Source organism: Octopus bimaculoides, chromosome 10 (assembly GCF_046866305.1).
Source record: "Octopus bimaculoides isolate indiv1 chromosome 10, ASM4686630v1, whole genome shotgun sequence".
NCBI lineage: Eukaryota > Metazoa > Mollusca > Cephalopoda > Octopoda > Octopodidae > Octopus > Octopus bimaculoides.
Window position 1 is genome coordinate 9,399,659 of NC_142937.1, and position 16,166 is coordinate 9,415,824.

Consider the following 16,166-nt stretch of genomic DNA (forward strand, 5'->3'; position numbering starts at 1 on the left):
AGCTGATCTGATGCTAGGCGACAAGTACAACAATTAAATGTCAAAATAGCCCAGTCCAATCAGTTGTAAATAGGTACAACATCAGTGGTAGTAGCAATGACATTAGTTAGACTCATACTTAGATAATTTGCCTTTGATAACACTATATGATGATGACTGGCTAACAAAGGGAGCAGCCAAGCAGTTGCTTGACCTGCTAGAAATACTAATCAAATTTCTCACTGACTACACTTTACCATAGCAAGATAGGGGTTTATAGTTGGCTGTCTTTAACAACAATAACAATTACATGAAAATGAAGACCTCAGTGGTGAGCTATGGCTCTGGTTTATGGGATTCACCTCAACTCATATCAATAGTTTTGCTTTAAATGTAAAAAGAAGAGAAAGATGATAGGGTGATATGTCTCTCTTTTGTGTTTTGCTTTAGTTCTCACCTAAATTTGCTCCTAAGCAACTCCATCTTTAAACATTAAAAACCTTCCATAATGCCTTTGCATCAGTACTTAATCCGCAACCAAATTATCATCCAATATAGCTTCACCAATCCCTGAAAAAAAAATAACAAAGTTATCAGACACTATATAAAACCAAGATGTATACCTGACTTTCCTATATAGAATTAAAAATATAACGGAACGCTGAACTCCAGACTATCAACTTAAACAACATTTATTCAAGGTGGAATATATACATCTTTAGCTCTTGTTTGTTGAGACGTCTTCTGTGTGTGTGAGCATGGTTGTTGGGACATTGGTATGTAGATGTGAGCGAGCTGTCTAGCGTAAGTTTGAAAGATGGAGAGAGACAGCTAAACACGTCCTTGCTCAATCGCTGTCCAGCAAGAAGGAGACAGAATGAAGCGGGAAAGCTTGGTTGTTGAATTCCACGCATGCGTGAGACTACGCATGTGCACAGCATTACTACAAACTCAAATGTACCACATTCCAATGAAAACCAGGAGGCTGATACTTTGAAGTCACTGTCATCTCTCTTCTAAAAGTATAATAAATATGTACTGTTAAAGGGTATTCAGTAATTCTTCAGGTCATTGTAAAATATTTTTCAGTCTTAATTTGACATAAAAACTAGCAACACACACACACACTCAAACACACACACACACACACACAGCATGGCTGTGTAGTTGAGAAGCTTATCAACCATCTAGTCTTGGGTTCAGTCCCAATATGTGGCATCTTGCCATATACATATATACATATATACACACACTCATACATATTATGTTTCTACTTGCAGTTACCAAATTGCTACATTCCTAGACACACAGTCATACGCCTTGGTGTTTGGTTTTAATACGTTTCTTGCCTTGGTCCTGGAGACTATATTAACTATTATTGTTGTTGACAAACGTGGACTTAACCTTGATATCCGAACACAGGTATAGTATTCATTATCATTATTATTATCAGTGCGTTTACCATCTTTGTCATTATTCTGCTATCATCATCCTGTCAGCAGTATTACCTCTGCTTTTGAAGGCAGAGGTAATGTTTTCAGTCATGCTTGTTTGTTTGTTAGTTTGTCCACAGACAAGATATCTCAAGAACCACTGGATGGCTTCGGGATAGCCTTGTGACTGGCACGAACTAATTAGATTTTGGGATTGATCCAGTGCTGGAAAAGGATTCTGGATGATTTTTCCTGATTTTTTACTTCATTTTTGAGAGCAGTCTGGTTCATTTCAAGTATTCTTGTTTGTGAGAACAGTCAAGTTTATTTCAGATTTTCTCATTTTAAAAATCATCTCTAACTTATCGTTGAGTGGCCGTTGGTGTTGCCATGGTGGAGTTTTGTGCTCTCTGAGTGCTCTTGTTATTGTTGAAGTCATATTCTCCTACAATTACAACAGCTGTTCCTGTTTTAATGAGATGACAGAAGGTGGAAAGTTAATGATTTCTGATCATAAATTTTCATTTCATTTCATTGAAGAAGCTTCTTTTGTTACAAACGGCACTTATGTTTTCCTACTTATTATGATTGATGTTCCTGATTTTTCCATATGAAATTGTGTTGTTTAGGTATTTGATTATTAGCTCTTGAAAGATTTCCTTATCAATGAAGCAGAATTCTCTCTGAAGGTTGATATGAATTTCTTAGATTATACTTTTGTATGATGAAGAGCTGAAACCTAGTTTGTTGATGAAATTACATGCAAGATGTTGGAGAGTTTAGTGTTAAATTCTAGGTTAAGTGGGTGAAAAGGAAGTAGGCTGTCTGTATAGGTGATAAAGGTAGATTGTATAAGTGATAAAGGTAGATTGTTTAGATGATGGAAAGGCATGCATTCTGGTTCAGCTGATACATATTTAAGCTTTTAGGTTGTTGGCACATGACTCAGTGATTAGAGCATTGGACTTGCACTCATGAGGTAGTGAGTTTAATTCCCGGACTGAGTCGTGTTCTTGAGCAAGACACTTTATTTCACATTGCTCCAGTTCACTCAGCTGTAGAAATGAGTTGTGACATCACTGGTGCCAAGCTGTATCGGCCTTTGCCTTTCTTTTGGATAACATCGGTGGTGTGGAGAGAGGAGGCTGGTATGCATCGGTGACTACTGGTCTTCCATAAACAACCTAGCTTGGACTTGTACTTCGGAGGGGAACTTTTTAGGTGCAATCTTTTCGTCAGTCATGACCCCAGGGGTCTTTTACTGTGAACATGGTAATAGAGTTGGTGTGGGTTTTGTGGTTGTCAGAATGATTGCAAATGGAGGAATCCAATGGAATTTGTGTGTGAGATTCTTTTTTTTTTTTCTTTTTTATTATAGTGTGGTAGCAGTCATTGATAATATTGAAGTATGTCAGGGAGCGAAGTGCTGGGAAGTAGGTCAAATTTTAATTTTAGATCTGAGTTCAGATTTCCATTACTACATTCCTTAGCTTCTATGGAGACAGTAACATCCTGGTTGACATTTGTCTAAGCATTTATGTTCTTTAACTTAGCTGTACACCTTCTGAAAGATGTTTCCAGTGTAAGATTTTTCACATTTCTAACAAGCAGTATGATATAACCGTTAGGTCACATATATATCTCTATGTTGTTGATTAGACAGTTCATTAATATGCATATATTATTGCTATGTTTGGACTGATTCACAGATTAGCATTTTTCAGTGAAGACCATGATTACACTTGATGTGTGTTCAGTCCCTCTTTGTGGACTGCCTAGTTCAGTAGTTTCAGAAGATAAATATTGTCACTGGCAGCATGAAATTTCTTTGGAGAAATACTATCTAGAAAAGGATGTAGAATCTTTTGAAACTGCTTGGTTTTGATCATTCTAATCCTTGCTTTATTGCATCTATTACTTGTGTGGTAGATTTCATATTGATATCAGTTGTGGGTCTATATGACGTACTGTAGAGCTTTTGATAAATGTAGAGATTCATATATCAGAAACACTGTCCGTAAACTGCACATAGATGTTAAATATGACACTTGTGTATACATACCTCTCCTGTTAAAGACATTTGGAGAGATATCAAAACCAGAATATTATGGTCACCATCAAAGACTGGACAGAATATTGAAAATTTGAGGATTAAACACACTTGATCCTTTCATCAACAACAGACAGAAGTTGCACAAAGTTAATCAACTAATATAACACTACTAAACTGCACATATAACCACCATCTACCTATATCTAAGTTTGTTTTCCATTTTTCTCTTGATAATATATTTAAAATTTGAAACATTGAAATATTAGTGTAAACTGTTGATTTTGTTTACTTTTGTTTTAATTCCATTATTTCTAACTTTAAATCCAGTAGCTTTCTAAAACAATTTAATTCTATTTCATAATGCTTCCTCTAAACTACACAACTGTAATATCATTACACCTGAGCCAGGCTAAATATATTACGATGAAGAATTTATTCAATCTATTCGAGTAACAGGTAAAGAGTGGCTACCTGGTTAATTTTTTACATCTTTGCTTGAAGCATTCAGGAACATTCAGCTACCTAAATGCAGAATACAGAGAACATGCAAAGACTAGAGAAGAATGAAACTTGTAAGCTCCACTGGATGTGCAGTGTCAGTGTATATGTGCAACAGAGCACTAATGTATTGAGAGAAACATTAGACATAATAGTAATTATATGCAGTGTACAAGAGAGGAGACTGTGCTGGTTTGGTTACATGGTGCAGCTGGAGGAGAACAGTTGTATAAAGTAGTGCTGATCACTTAAAGTGGATGGAAGTTGTGGAAGAGGGAAACCCAGGAAGACATGGAAATAAGTACTGAAGATTGATCTCAAAATGTTGGGCCTTACAAAAGAGATGACAATGGATCAAGATATGTGATGCATTGCTGTACTGAAGCAGACCTACTCACCTCAACAAAATTGAGACCCTAAAACCAAGATGCCACATGAAAAAGTACCCACTACACCCTGCAAAGTGGTTAGCATTAGGGAGAGCATCCAGCTGTAGAAACCGGGCCAAAACAGACTATGGAACCAGGTTCTTGTCAAACTGTCCAAACAAAACTCATGCTAGCATGGAAAATGGACATTAAATGATGATGATGATGTTAATGAAGTTTAAAATCTCCCTAAATTACACTGAGAAGTTTTTGTCACCTAATGTTTTTTTAAAATTATGAAAATATGATCCGGTTAAAGAAATGTATTGGTAAATAAATTTTTGAAAAAAAAAATTTTTCAAAAATCTCAAATTCAAAATTTCGACCCCCCCCCCCCCCATTTCTTCATTTTTCACATTTTCCTGAAATTTTTTTTTTTTGCAAAACGCCTATAAAAAATACGGAGATTATGATTCTGAAAAAAAAAAAATTGCTCGAAAAATTTCAATTCCCCCGTGCTGGTGGGTGGGAATCGAAATTTTGAATTTGAGATTTTTGAAAATTTTTTTTTCAGAATCGGAATCTCCATAGCCTAAAACGTGGGATTCCGTAAAAAAAAAACAAAACAAAAAAAACTGCCTTATTGTTATTTTTTATCAAGTTCCAAAATTAAAATTTTCTGGACCAGATATGGCTAATGCGACTTTTAATCAAATGTGCTGACATTGGTGTATTTTCGTTATGGTTTAGGTATTTTGGTGATGATTCTTTTTCAAAGTTATTTGTGAAAAATGAATGCAGTGTCGTGCATAGTTCGTTCAAACTTTAACCTGTTCTGTAGACTGTCTTCTTTGTTCAAATTCCGTTTCTTCCCTGGTACAGTAATTTAATCCCTCTATTTTGTTAGTTAGAATAACTAAATTTGAGTTAATTTCGGTACTATTCAAGAAGAGTTGTACTGGTGCGCGCATCCGGGCTAGCTAGTAGTCGATCCTACGACTACCTAGTGCGCGTATGCAAATTAGTAGATGCGTGCATGCGCAAAACGTGTATGTATGTAAAGGCTGAATATATATAAAATAAAATGGGTTTTTTTCTTTAACAAGACAGAAGTAAATAATTACACACGTGTGCGCTACGGAAAGCTTTGCGGTAAGCAGTTCGCTTAGAATTCAAAGACTTGTGTTAACCATTTTTCAAAAATGATTTATGATATATTACCTTATATTCAAAATTTTGATGTGACGTATTCGTTTCTGAAGGAGAAGAAAGTTCTGAATAGTGAGATGAAATACTAAGAGATGAAAGAGGCAGTGGTACACGAAGTGAGAAAGGAGGAAGAAGAAAGGCGGAATGTACATTTGGTGCAATGCAGTCAACAGGGGCAGTGCCTGAGATGGGAGGAAAACGTGGTCAGTCGCAGAATCTCATGGAAGGAACTTTGGGCTTGGGAACAAGCAAGAACAGCCTTCCTGATCAAGTCTACCTTCGACGTTCTACCCTCACCGGCGAACTTAGTTCGATGGAACATAAAAACAACCGATGAATGTGGATGCGGGGAGAAAGCGACGGTGAGACACGTTCTGTCAAGCTGCAGACTAGCACTAGAAAGGTATACATGGAGCCATAATCAAGTCCTTGGCGTCATAAGTGCAGCACTCAAGGAGAAGATCGAGGGATACAACAGAGGAGAGTACCCCAAAGTGGAAAAGCGCAGGAAAATATACTTCCAGAAGGAGGGGAAAGGACATAAGATCAGGCCTCCAAATAAAATATATGAGATAGACGAAAGATGGAAGGGATACTGGGAGCTGGCCACGGATTTGGGAAGTCTAGCAATTTTTCCACTTATAAAAACAACAAAAAGACCAGACTTAGTCATGTGGAACACAGAACAGAGAATAGGAATCTTGCTAGAACTGACAGTACCATGAGAAGAAAACATCGACAATGCAGAGGAACGAAAGGAGGAGAGATACGAAAAACTAATCGAAGAGTGCAGAGGACAGGGATGGACTGTCGAGTACTACCATCTGGCAGTGGGGGCTAGAGGCTTCATTGAAAGAAAAATGACAACGCTATTCAAGAGAAGATTTGCGTTTTCAAACTCGGAACTGAGAAAACTGATAAGGAGGATACAGGAGGCGGTCGAAAAAGCCAGCTTCTATATATGGCTGAAGCGGGAAGACCGAATATGGCTTGAAAGTCATAACATGTCTAGGTGAGACAGGCTGACACTGAAGTGGCTTCGCGCCCTCCATTGTCAGTTAAAGTTCAGACAGTGTCATGTGACAACTTGCTGGGGTTACTTGCTGGAGCCTAGCAGCGGGAAATTTAGACAGTATCACGTGACAACTAGCTGGGGCAGCCTGCTGGAGCCTAGCAGCAGATATAAAAAGGGGAACTTGACATGACGATCAGTCGGACGCTGACACTCGTTGATGCTGCATCGAAGAGGCCAGGGAATAGAAGAAAGAAGACATGCACCCAACACCAGAGCTGAAGACACCTCCGAAAGGAGGGGCCCCGCCACGTCAAAACGGTAGAGGAGTAGGGGCCGAAACCGGACGTGGTTCCTCCTGATGATGTCTTGAGCTAACTGGATCCTAATCCACCAAGGGAAGGTATGTCTGAAGAAAGTAATTCAACAACGCGGGTTGATGAACCGTAAGACGTGTGGCCAGAACCTCCTGGAAAATAACCATAGCGAGGGACATTCCACAGTTGAATTAGAACAGTCACAAACGGTGAAATAAGACATGCACCCAACACCAGAGCTGAAGACACCTCCGAAAGGAGGAGCCCCGCCACGTTAAAACGGTAGAGGAGTAGGGGCTGAAACCGGACGTGGTTCCTCCTGATGATGTCTTGAGCTAACTGGATCCTATAAAGGAGCTGTTGTGGTAGCAGACCACGAAACATGGTTGAAATTCCTCCCCAATGTTCGTATTGCCAGAAAGAAATGACACTGATAAAACATAAGGAAAGGAAGCTATTTCGTTGCCCTACACATAAAACTGCAAAAGAGTCCATTATGAAGTCTTCTTTTCTGGCAAACTCTAAATTACGATTACAGGATTTTATTCTTGTAACGTATTTATAGTCCCGCAATACAGCCCTTCATACATCATCTGAGATGACTGGTCTCTCAAATTCTACTGTTGTTCAATGGTACCAGTACATGAGGGACATTACAAGCAATTCTCTCTTGACTAACCCCTACCAAATTGGTGGACTTGGGCACATCGTTGAAATAGATGAATCTATGATGTGCAAGCGTAAATACAACAGAGGTAGAATGCCACAGGAGAGGTGGGTTTTTCGAGGATGGGATAGAGAGGATAAAAAAGGGTTTCTAGTCTTTGTACCTGACCGTTCTTCTGAAACTCTTTTACCCCTTATCAAGAAATTCATCAAACCAGGTACGTCTGTATATTCTGATTGTTGGAGTGCTTATAATGGGATTGCTGAAATAGAAGTGACCCCCAAATATACCCATTTCAAGGTGAACCATTCTGAAAATTTTGTTGATCCAACAATAAGCGCTCATACCAATTCGGTTGAATGTTATTGGAAGAACGTAAAACGACGTTTTAAGAGTATGATGGAGGCACACATTCTTGAAAGTTGAATTTTCCGCTAATCTTCGCGTCGGCAATCTTCGGTAGTTTTCGTCGCCTTAAAAAATGTGCCAAGTTACCAAAAAGAGGTAGTGTGTTATTTTTCTTTAATTTGTTTTTTTAAAATTATTATTTAAATTATTTTTTAAAATTATTTAAATTATTAAAAAAAAATTACTTAGAAAAAAAATTTATTTTGTTTAAAAAAAATTACCTTGTGCTTTTGTGTTATTTACAAAAAATATTGTTTTTTTCTTTAAAAAAATCCCTATTTATTACTTTGTGTAAAAAAATTTACATTTTGTTAAAGAAAAAAGCCCATTTATATTTTATATATAATTCAGTCTTTACTTGCATACACGTTTTGCTCATGCGCGTCACGCGTGCGCGCATCTACTAATTTGCATACGCGTGCACACGCACTAGGTAGTCGTAGGATCGGCTACTCACGAATAGCTAGCGCGGATGCGCGAGTGCGCGCACCGGGACCACTTTTCTCGGATAGTACCGTTAATTTCTTTCAATTCTTTTAATATGCCCTCGCTGGTAATTTTATCCGGTGAGTTTGAAGTAGGTTTTGGTGACATTTTTCGTTCCTCCTGTGGTAAATAGTAGTAGTAACAGAGAAAGAGGAATTTCGATTATACCCACGTGGTGAGTTGTAATATATATAAGAAATTTAAAAAAAAGGGAAAATACACACACTTTACATAGTTTTAATATAATTTTTAATATATCGACCTGTTTCGCTTTCGCTATTCATGATATTATGGCTTACTTATTTGAATATGTATTAAGAAATCTTTTGTCCATGTGTGTGATGATATTTACGAGTAGAAGAATAAGGGGAGGTAATTCGTTATCGTTATAGTTATATATATATACTTATCTATCATGGTAATGCATGCTGAGGAATGTGAGGCTATTATGCCAGTCCAGAAACCGGTCCACGTGAGTCTAAATACTTGAATGTATACTGAGAGATGATCTGAGCTCGTTTGCTTTCAGACGGTTGATTTCTGTAGTTATCAGTGTATTTTGGTGATTTAAATAAGTTTTGACTGTTATTTCCAGCAGGTAGACATACATAATATGTCCTTTAATTAATTTTAATCCTTCAGCAATTTAATGCCTTTCTGGGACCTGCAATCATCTATATTGTTGATTCTGTTATTATCACTTTTAAATTGTTACACTAGATAATAATAGAGTCAATGATATCTTTGCAAATTATTTCTCGTGAACTATTTTCTCCGTATTGACTATATATATATATATATATATATATATATACATATATATACTGTCAGTGTGTATGTCTTATTCATAATGTTTGCTTCCCAAACCACATAGTTTTGGATTCAGTCCCATTGCATATCACCTTGATATGCATATCAAGGTTTCACTATAAACCTTGGCTGTCCAAAGTCTTGTGAGTAGATTTAGAAGATGGAAAATGAAAGAAATCCAGCATGTATGTAGGTGTGTATGTATGTGAGGGTATGTATGTGTGTATTAGTGTCTCCTTATCTTGACATCACATGTAATATATTTAGGGAAGCCCCCACACCATGAGTATTATTTTTCTTTTACCTTAAGTTAATAAAGCTGGTGATCCATTGGTAAATATAGCTATTGATGAAAGATGAAAAAACTGATATTATGTGTCTATACAGTTAGTAAGCTAAATGTATATTTATTCTCTATATTTATTCTCTATATTTAATATATGAATAAAAATGTAAAATATATATAATTTTTATCTATTTTTAAATATAGTTTTTAATCAACAAAAAACTGAAATCTCTATTCTTTCTTTCAGTTTATTGTATATGGTGGTTACTTTGGTGTTCTGGCACTACCATTTCTTGCACGGATGTTTTACTGCTTCTTCTATAAAAGACGTAGCATGGGTTTCAAAAATGAAAATACCTAAAAACAAAAACAAAAAAACCCCTTTCCAATGATATAATACAAACATATGCATACATCATACATACAACCACACTCACACACTCACTCTCTCACACACTCACACACACACTCACACACTCACTCTCTCACACACTCACACACTCACACACACACTCACACACACGTTCACACTCACTCACACATACTCACACACACACACACACACATGCACACACACAGCAGAGACATCAAATTTTTATCAAATAACTAATGTTCTTTGCTCAGAGATATGGATGACAATATTTGAATTTAAAAAAAATTGCTTTTGTTTTAAATCTTTTAGAGTTTAAAATTTTCAAATTGGTAAAAAAAAAAAAAACTAAGAATATTTTTATAAAGTGAAATGTTAGAAGGTGATAAGCAGATGCATGACATTTGATTCAATGGTGCTAAGTCTATGGGAGATAAGATGCTGGACTACTGAGAGTGTGCTTTGAAGTTCATTGTGCAATATTTGTGAGTACAACACTCTGCTTTGGTTTGCTTACCTGACAAAAATAGACTCTGCTTGTACTTCACAGTTATGTGGTTAAGAGTTGTGGGACATCTAGTTGTAACACCAATGATTTACAATTTATATTATCATATAATTTCATATTTAATAATGGAAAATTAAAAAAAAATAGAAGACAGATATATGAATTGAAATTCATTATCAATTTATTTTTTTTATCCATTTCAATTTTGAATCCAATTTTTTAAAAATTAATTTAGATTTGAGTTTAAATTATATTATCAAGTAAGCAAAATACTGTTGATTGAAATTCACTGTCAGTTTCCTGATTTTGCTAATGAAACTTGTATGTTTTACTAACAAGAAACAAATCAATTGGTAAAAACTCCACCTCACCACACACATGCATACTTACAGACACTTACATACACACATACTCCGTACACATGCATGCATGCACACACACACACATACAAAAGAAACTAAATAATGTTCCAATATATACTTAGTGGAACTTGAAATAACTACTGATGCTTTGTTAATGTGCTGTGAGCAAAGAGATAATTCTTCTCATAGCATTCTAATATGCAGTAAACTCCTATTCCAGGACAACTGGGACCAGGAGGTTGCTGCATAACTGAATTTTCCAGATATTTGATTATCACCTTTTAAATTACCATAACACTTTACTCAAAAATTCTCTATATACATCAGTATATACATCAGTATATACATCAGTATATACATCAGTATATACATCAGTATATACATCAGTATATACATCAGTATATACATCAGTATATACATCAGTATTAGAATATCAAGCTGGCACTATTGTTACCACTCCAGGAAAAATGCTTAGCAGCATTTTGTCCATCTTTACGTTGTGAGTTCAAATACCACCAGAGGTCAATAATATAAGTACCTGTTGAGAACTGGGGTTAATGTAATTAACTTACTACTTTTCCTGAAATTGCTGGCCTTGTGCCAGAATTTGAAATCATTAGTATCATTAATATTCTGAATATAGCAGAAATGAGAGAAACAGGAATAAATGAAAATATAATTTAAATAAAGAGCAAATTATATTAATCTAATAAAATACAGCAACTGTAATCGCTGTAAAATAATATACTGTACTTTGGGAAACAATGCTCCATTCTGGATATTGTAGATGCTTTCTTTTAGAAACATTTTATTCTTTTTTTCTTTTACTTGTTTCAGTTATTTGACTGTGGCCATGCTAGAGCACTGCCTTTAGTCTAACAAATCCACCCCAGGACTTATTCTTTGTAAGCCTTGTACTTATTCTATCGGTCTCTTTAGCTGAACTGCTAAGTTACAGGGACATAAACACACCAACATTGGTTATCCACTCACAAAGCTTTGGTTTGCCCGAGGCTATAGTAGAAGACACTTGTCCAAGGTGCCACGTGGTTGGGAAGCAAGCTTCTTACCATACAGCCACTCCTGCACCTATGGAAACTTTTTTCTCACAACAATCAATTAATTAACATAAATTAACACAGATTCTCTTCATTCTAATTGGCTTCAAATTTTGGCACAAGATTAGCAAGCTCAGGAGAGGGGTTAAGTCAATTACATTAACCCCAGTGCTCAGCTGGTGCTTACTTTATTGACCCCAAAAGGATGAAAGACAACGTTAACCTTGGTGGAGATTGAACTCAGAATATAAAGACAGACAAAATGCTGCTCAGCATTTTGCCTAGGATGCTAAGGATTCTGCCAGCTCACCATTTTGACTCTAATTAGCAATACATTTTCTTATATTTTCTGTCTGGTGTTGGTTGCTTGAGATCTCTGGTTATTTAAGTCCTGGATGAGAAGGATTTTGTTGATTTTGCTTTTATTTCTTTTCACATTGTTGACAAAAAAAAAGAGGTCTGCACCTCACTTTTTCAAAAAAATTTTATCAATTTAGGATTTTATTTTTCTTGCTTTCAAATTTAATGTATTTAATTGTAACCGTCCATCATAAATGATAAATGAGCCAGAAGTCATTTAATTTTGTAGATATCTTAGCAATCTTGGAGTAGAATTTGACACGAAGGTGCTTCTTCTAAAATTTGAAAAGTCGTAGTGGCATTTACTAGCCAGTTTTGATAAACTTCTTAAATACGTTATGTAGACATTGGTATATATACACACGTATACACATACATACATGCACACACGGACACTTGTAAATCTAGGAACTTTCAGTTATACACATAAACATATAAGAATTATACACATATGTATGCATGTATATGCATGAATGCTTCTTGATTTAAATATATGCATACACGTGTATATATGCAATTAAATATAAGTGTGTGTATATTCACATGACTCTATACACTAATACTGATATTCTGTATAGTGCAGTGCTTACACACACACACACACACACACACACACACACACACACACACACACACACACACACACAGATAAAGATACAATCACACTGATAAGATGCACATACACTCATGCTCTCTCTCTCTCTCTTTCACACACACACACACACTTATATAAAAGTTGTCCCTTAAGTCAATAGGTGAAATTTATTCTGTTCCTTGAATAAATGAATAAATTATAGAGATATTATATATTTATAAACTAATCATGTCTGTTGGCATTTATGAAGCTTGTTTAATATGACAAGCATCAATTTCATTTGAGAGTTATAACTGTTTAATAGAAGTGTCAAATATAGTCATTTCATTTTCTCTATTTCAAGACAATTAATAATCATTTCTTTCATTACATTGTGTGAAAGTCATTTAAGTTCCTTATGAATAGATTAACATTTAAGCCATAAACCAACATAAAAAAAAAATTTATACAAAATTTCAGACACAATCATAGCTTTGTTGGTCGCTTCACTAATTTCTTTTAAATGTTCTTCATCACTTCACTTTTGGTGAAGTTTATTGTTTCTTTTACATTGTATACTTTGTGGTCCTGCCTCAGTGTGTCTCTCATTATTTGACTAAACTCAGGTGGTCAGTTGACTAAACTCAGGTGACAGAATTGTTAGCATGCTGAGCAAAATGCTTAGTAGCATTTCGTCTGTCTTTATAATCCAAGTTCAAATTCTACTGAAGTCAAGTTTGCCTTTTATCCTATCAGGGTCGATAAAATAAGTCAATGAAACTGTCCCAAACTTGCTGGTGTTGTACCAAAATTTGAAACTGTTATTTGATTAAACTTATGCCATTCAAATGATTTACCATATTTGATGGCATAAAAGGCAGATTGTCATATTAGATGCACCCCAAATTAAGCAGGGCATATTCTGGAAGAAAAATTTAACTTCATGTATGTGATTCAACTTCACATGCAGCACCCAGGATGATTTTTTTGGGACATGTTTTTGGAAAAAAGAAACTGTCTTATATGCAACCAAATATGGTATGTTTTAAAACCAAATTTTTGAACTTGCTTATGATTCATAATTCTGTTATAATTTTAACTGTGTTCTCTAGTTAGATTTCAATAGGGAATCTTTAGAAAACATTCAAATAAAAGATTTGTTTCCCTATATTAACATTTACTGTCTGTGGCTAATTGAAGACTGTCTCAGTGATAAATACTTGTTGATTCAGTGTTGATCTGCATTTGCACAAAAAGAAAACAGACCTTAATTATTCAGGGTCTGGCTAAGCAAAACCAACTGAGGACATTCGACATCAGTTGCTGTTATTACTGTTTAGCTCCCACATTAGCTGTGGTTGATTATATTATCAAATGTGTTTAAAGATGTGACCAATCTGTGCATCCAGTATCATCACTCATTGTAAATGGACTAATTTAACTGGTCTATATAATTCTTTCATGAAATCTTTGACTATCATAACTCAGCATGATAAGAAAAAGGAGTGGCTTGTAGGCCAGCTGATAAGGGACTACAATCTGAAGAGGCCCTACATCTGTTAGTTATAGCATTGTGAACACCATTTGGTACAGAGTTACTTTATTTCTATAAATCCTTCTAGTTCTTTTATTCTGACCTGTTAGTTGTGAGTGTATCCAGAATGCTACACACATATACATGCACAGCTGTAACCAATACATAAATCATATGTATTTAGCACTGATTACTAAAATATCTAATGAGGAATTTGAAAAAAGGGCCTACATTTCATATCTAGCCTAGTTCTGTTCCTGTTGAAGTAAGGTATACATTTCCCTTCTGATCTGGACCAGTTACTATATTTGCATAGGCTTAATCCATGGACAACTTTTCCCAAAACACATCACCATAAGTAATCAGTATTACTAATTATCCACACAAAGCCTTTAATGATGATAATTTGTATAATATCTACAGTGAAACAGGGATAATAGAAAGGGAAGTTATGAAGTTTGTGACCTTTCATATATTGTAGTGATGAAGATGAAGTGGCTCTAATTGGTGGGGAAAATGGATGAAAAAAGGAAAAACTAATCATGTGCATTTCTGATTTTCTAGCAATAAATATTCTGGGATGTATATTGAATTCAGGGATAAAGCATGTAAATTAATAAAATTTTACTTAACAAATAATTGTAGATTAAGCTGAAGTTTCAGAAATTCAATTTCACATTCAAAATGAAAATTGATTTATTTTTTGTACATCACATTTATAATGATTTATATTCATTTGAAATTGTTTTACATTTTATATTTTATAATTGAATCCTAATTGAAAGTATATAAATATTCAAACAATAAAATGTGTTGTCTTTGAGTTATTTTCTGTTGCTAAATGATTTAAATATGTTTTGTGATTATTTGTGAAGTTGTCTGAAAGGAAACAGCACTGGATTTGGTGCAGAATTTGGTTTCTTCCCTATAAATTTAATTTCTCTACTCACTGAACTCATTGTCAGCACCTGAAAAATTAATTCTAGCTCAATGTTGCCCTTCTGGTTAATTTTACTTGATAATACATCCTTGCTGTATATGTTGCATTTGATTCTGTCAGAACACATTAAGAATAAATATGCAAATCAATGTTTCAAATAGCAATTCTTTATCAGTTGGCAGATATAAGCACTGATCAGCAAACAATTTCGTTCACTGAAATTATAAATAAAGTTAATGGCTTGTTCGATTAAAAGTCTGGGTACTTCCAGCTGAAAAACTTTCAAGTCACAGAATCTGTTGTGACCATAAACTGAATGTGTTATAAATACACTGTTGTTATGAAAAGGAGAAGCTATTTTCCAGTGGTTTAATTAACAGCAGCCAGTATATTTTGTATTTGAATCTCCTAGAATGCATTAAGAATAAATTTGCAAATCATCGTTTCAGATTTCACTGTACACAGTGCAAATCACGATTATTATACATACATAAGTATGAAGTAAAGTTTGAAATTTGACCTTCACATTGTCAAAGCGAAGCATTAACTCCACTTAAATGAAAAATAACTAAAACTAGTGATATGTCTGCTGACCAAAAAAAAAACAAACAAAAAAAGAACAAAAAAAAACCTCCCTATAACCTACATGCATCCTTTTTGTGAACCGCTAAAAAACAGCCTCATAATGTGGAGCTGACACACCTACATATACAAGCCTGTTTATAAAGTCCAACTCATATAAATAATTCTGAACAATAACATAAATGCTGATCTAATCAATAAAAATTTCTTCACAACACATCGTCATCATCACAACCTGCCATACAACCTAATTACCATTCAACTGAACCCCACACACCTGAGAATTTTTTTTTTTTATTATCTCAACAGAGACTACATAAAGCCGAGATTAACTTAATACATCACGGTCAAA

General features: G+C 35.0%; 1 protein-coding gene across 3 annotated transcripts in view; it reads left to right on the forward strand.

Annotated features, from left to right (window-relative positions):
• Positions 1 to 16,166, forward strand: part of LOC106869169 (thiamine transporter 1) — a 108,087-nt gene that overhangs the window by 54,625 nt on the left and 37,296 nt on the right. For 2 of the 3 annotated variants that reach the window (XM_014915274.3, XM_089358362.1), the window contains 2 exons: positions 1,260 to 1,401; positions 9,774 to 15,101. In XM_014915274.3, the coding sequence (XP_014770760.2) occupies positions 1,260 to 1,401; positions 9,774 to 9,887 (256 nt within the window). In that variant the 3' untranslated portion in view covers positions 9,888 to 15,101. Of the gene's footprint in view, positions 1 to 1,259; positions 1,402 to 9,773; positions 15,102 to 16,166 lie in introns of those variants that run through there. The other variant, XM_089358363.1, reaches the window with a different exon arrangement.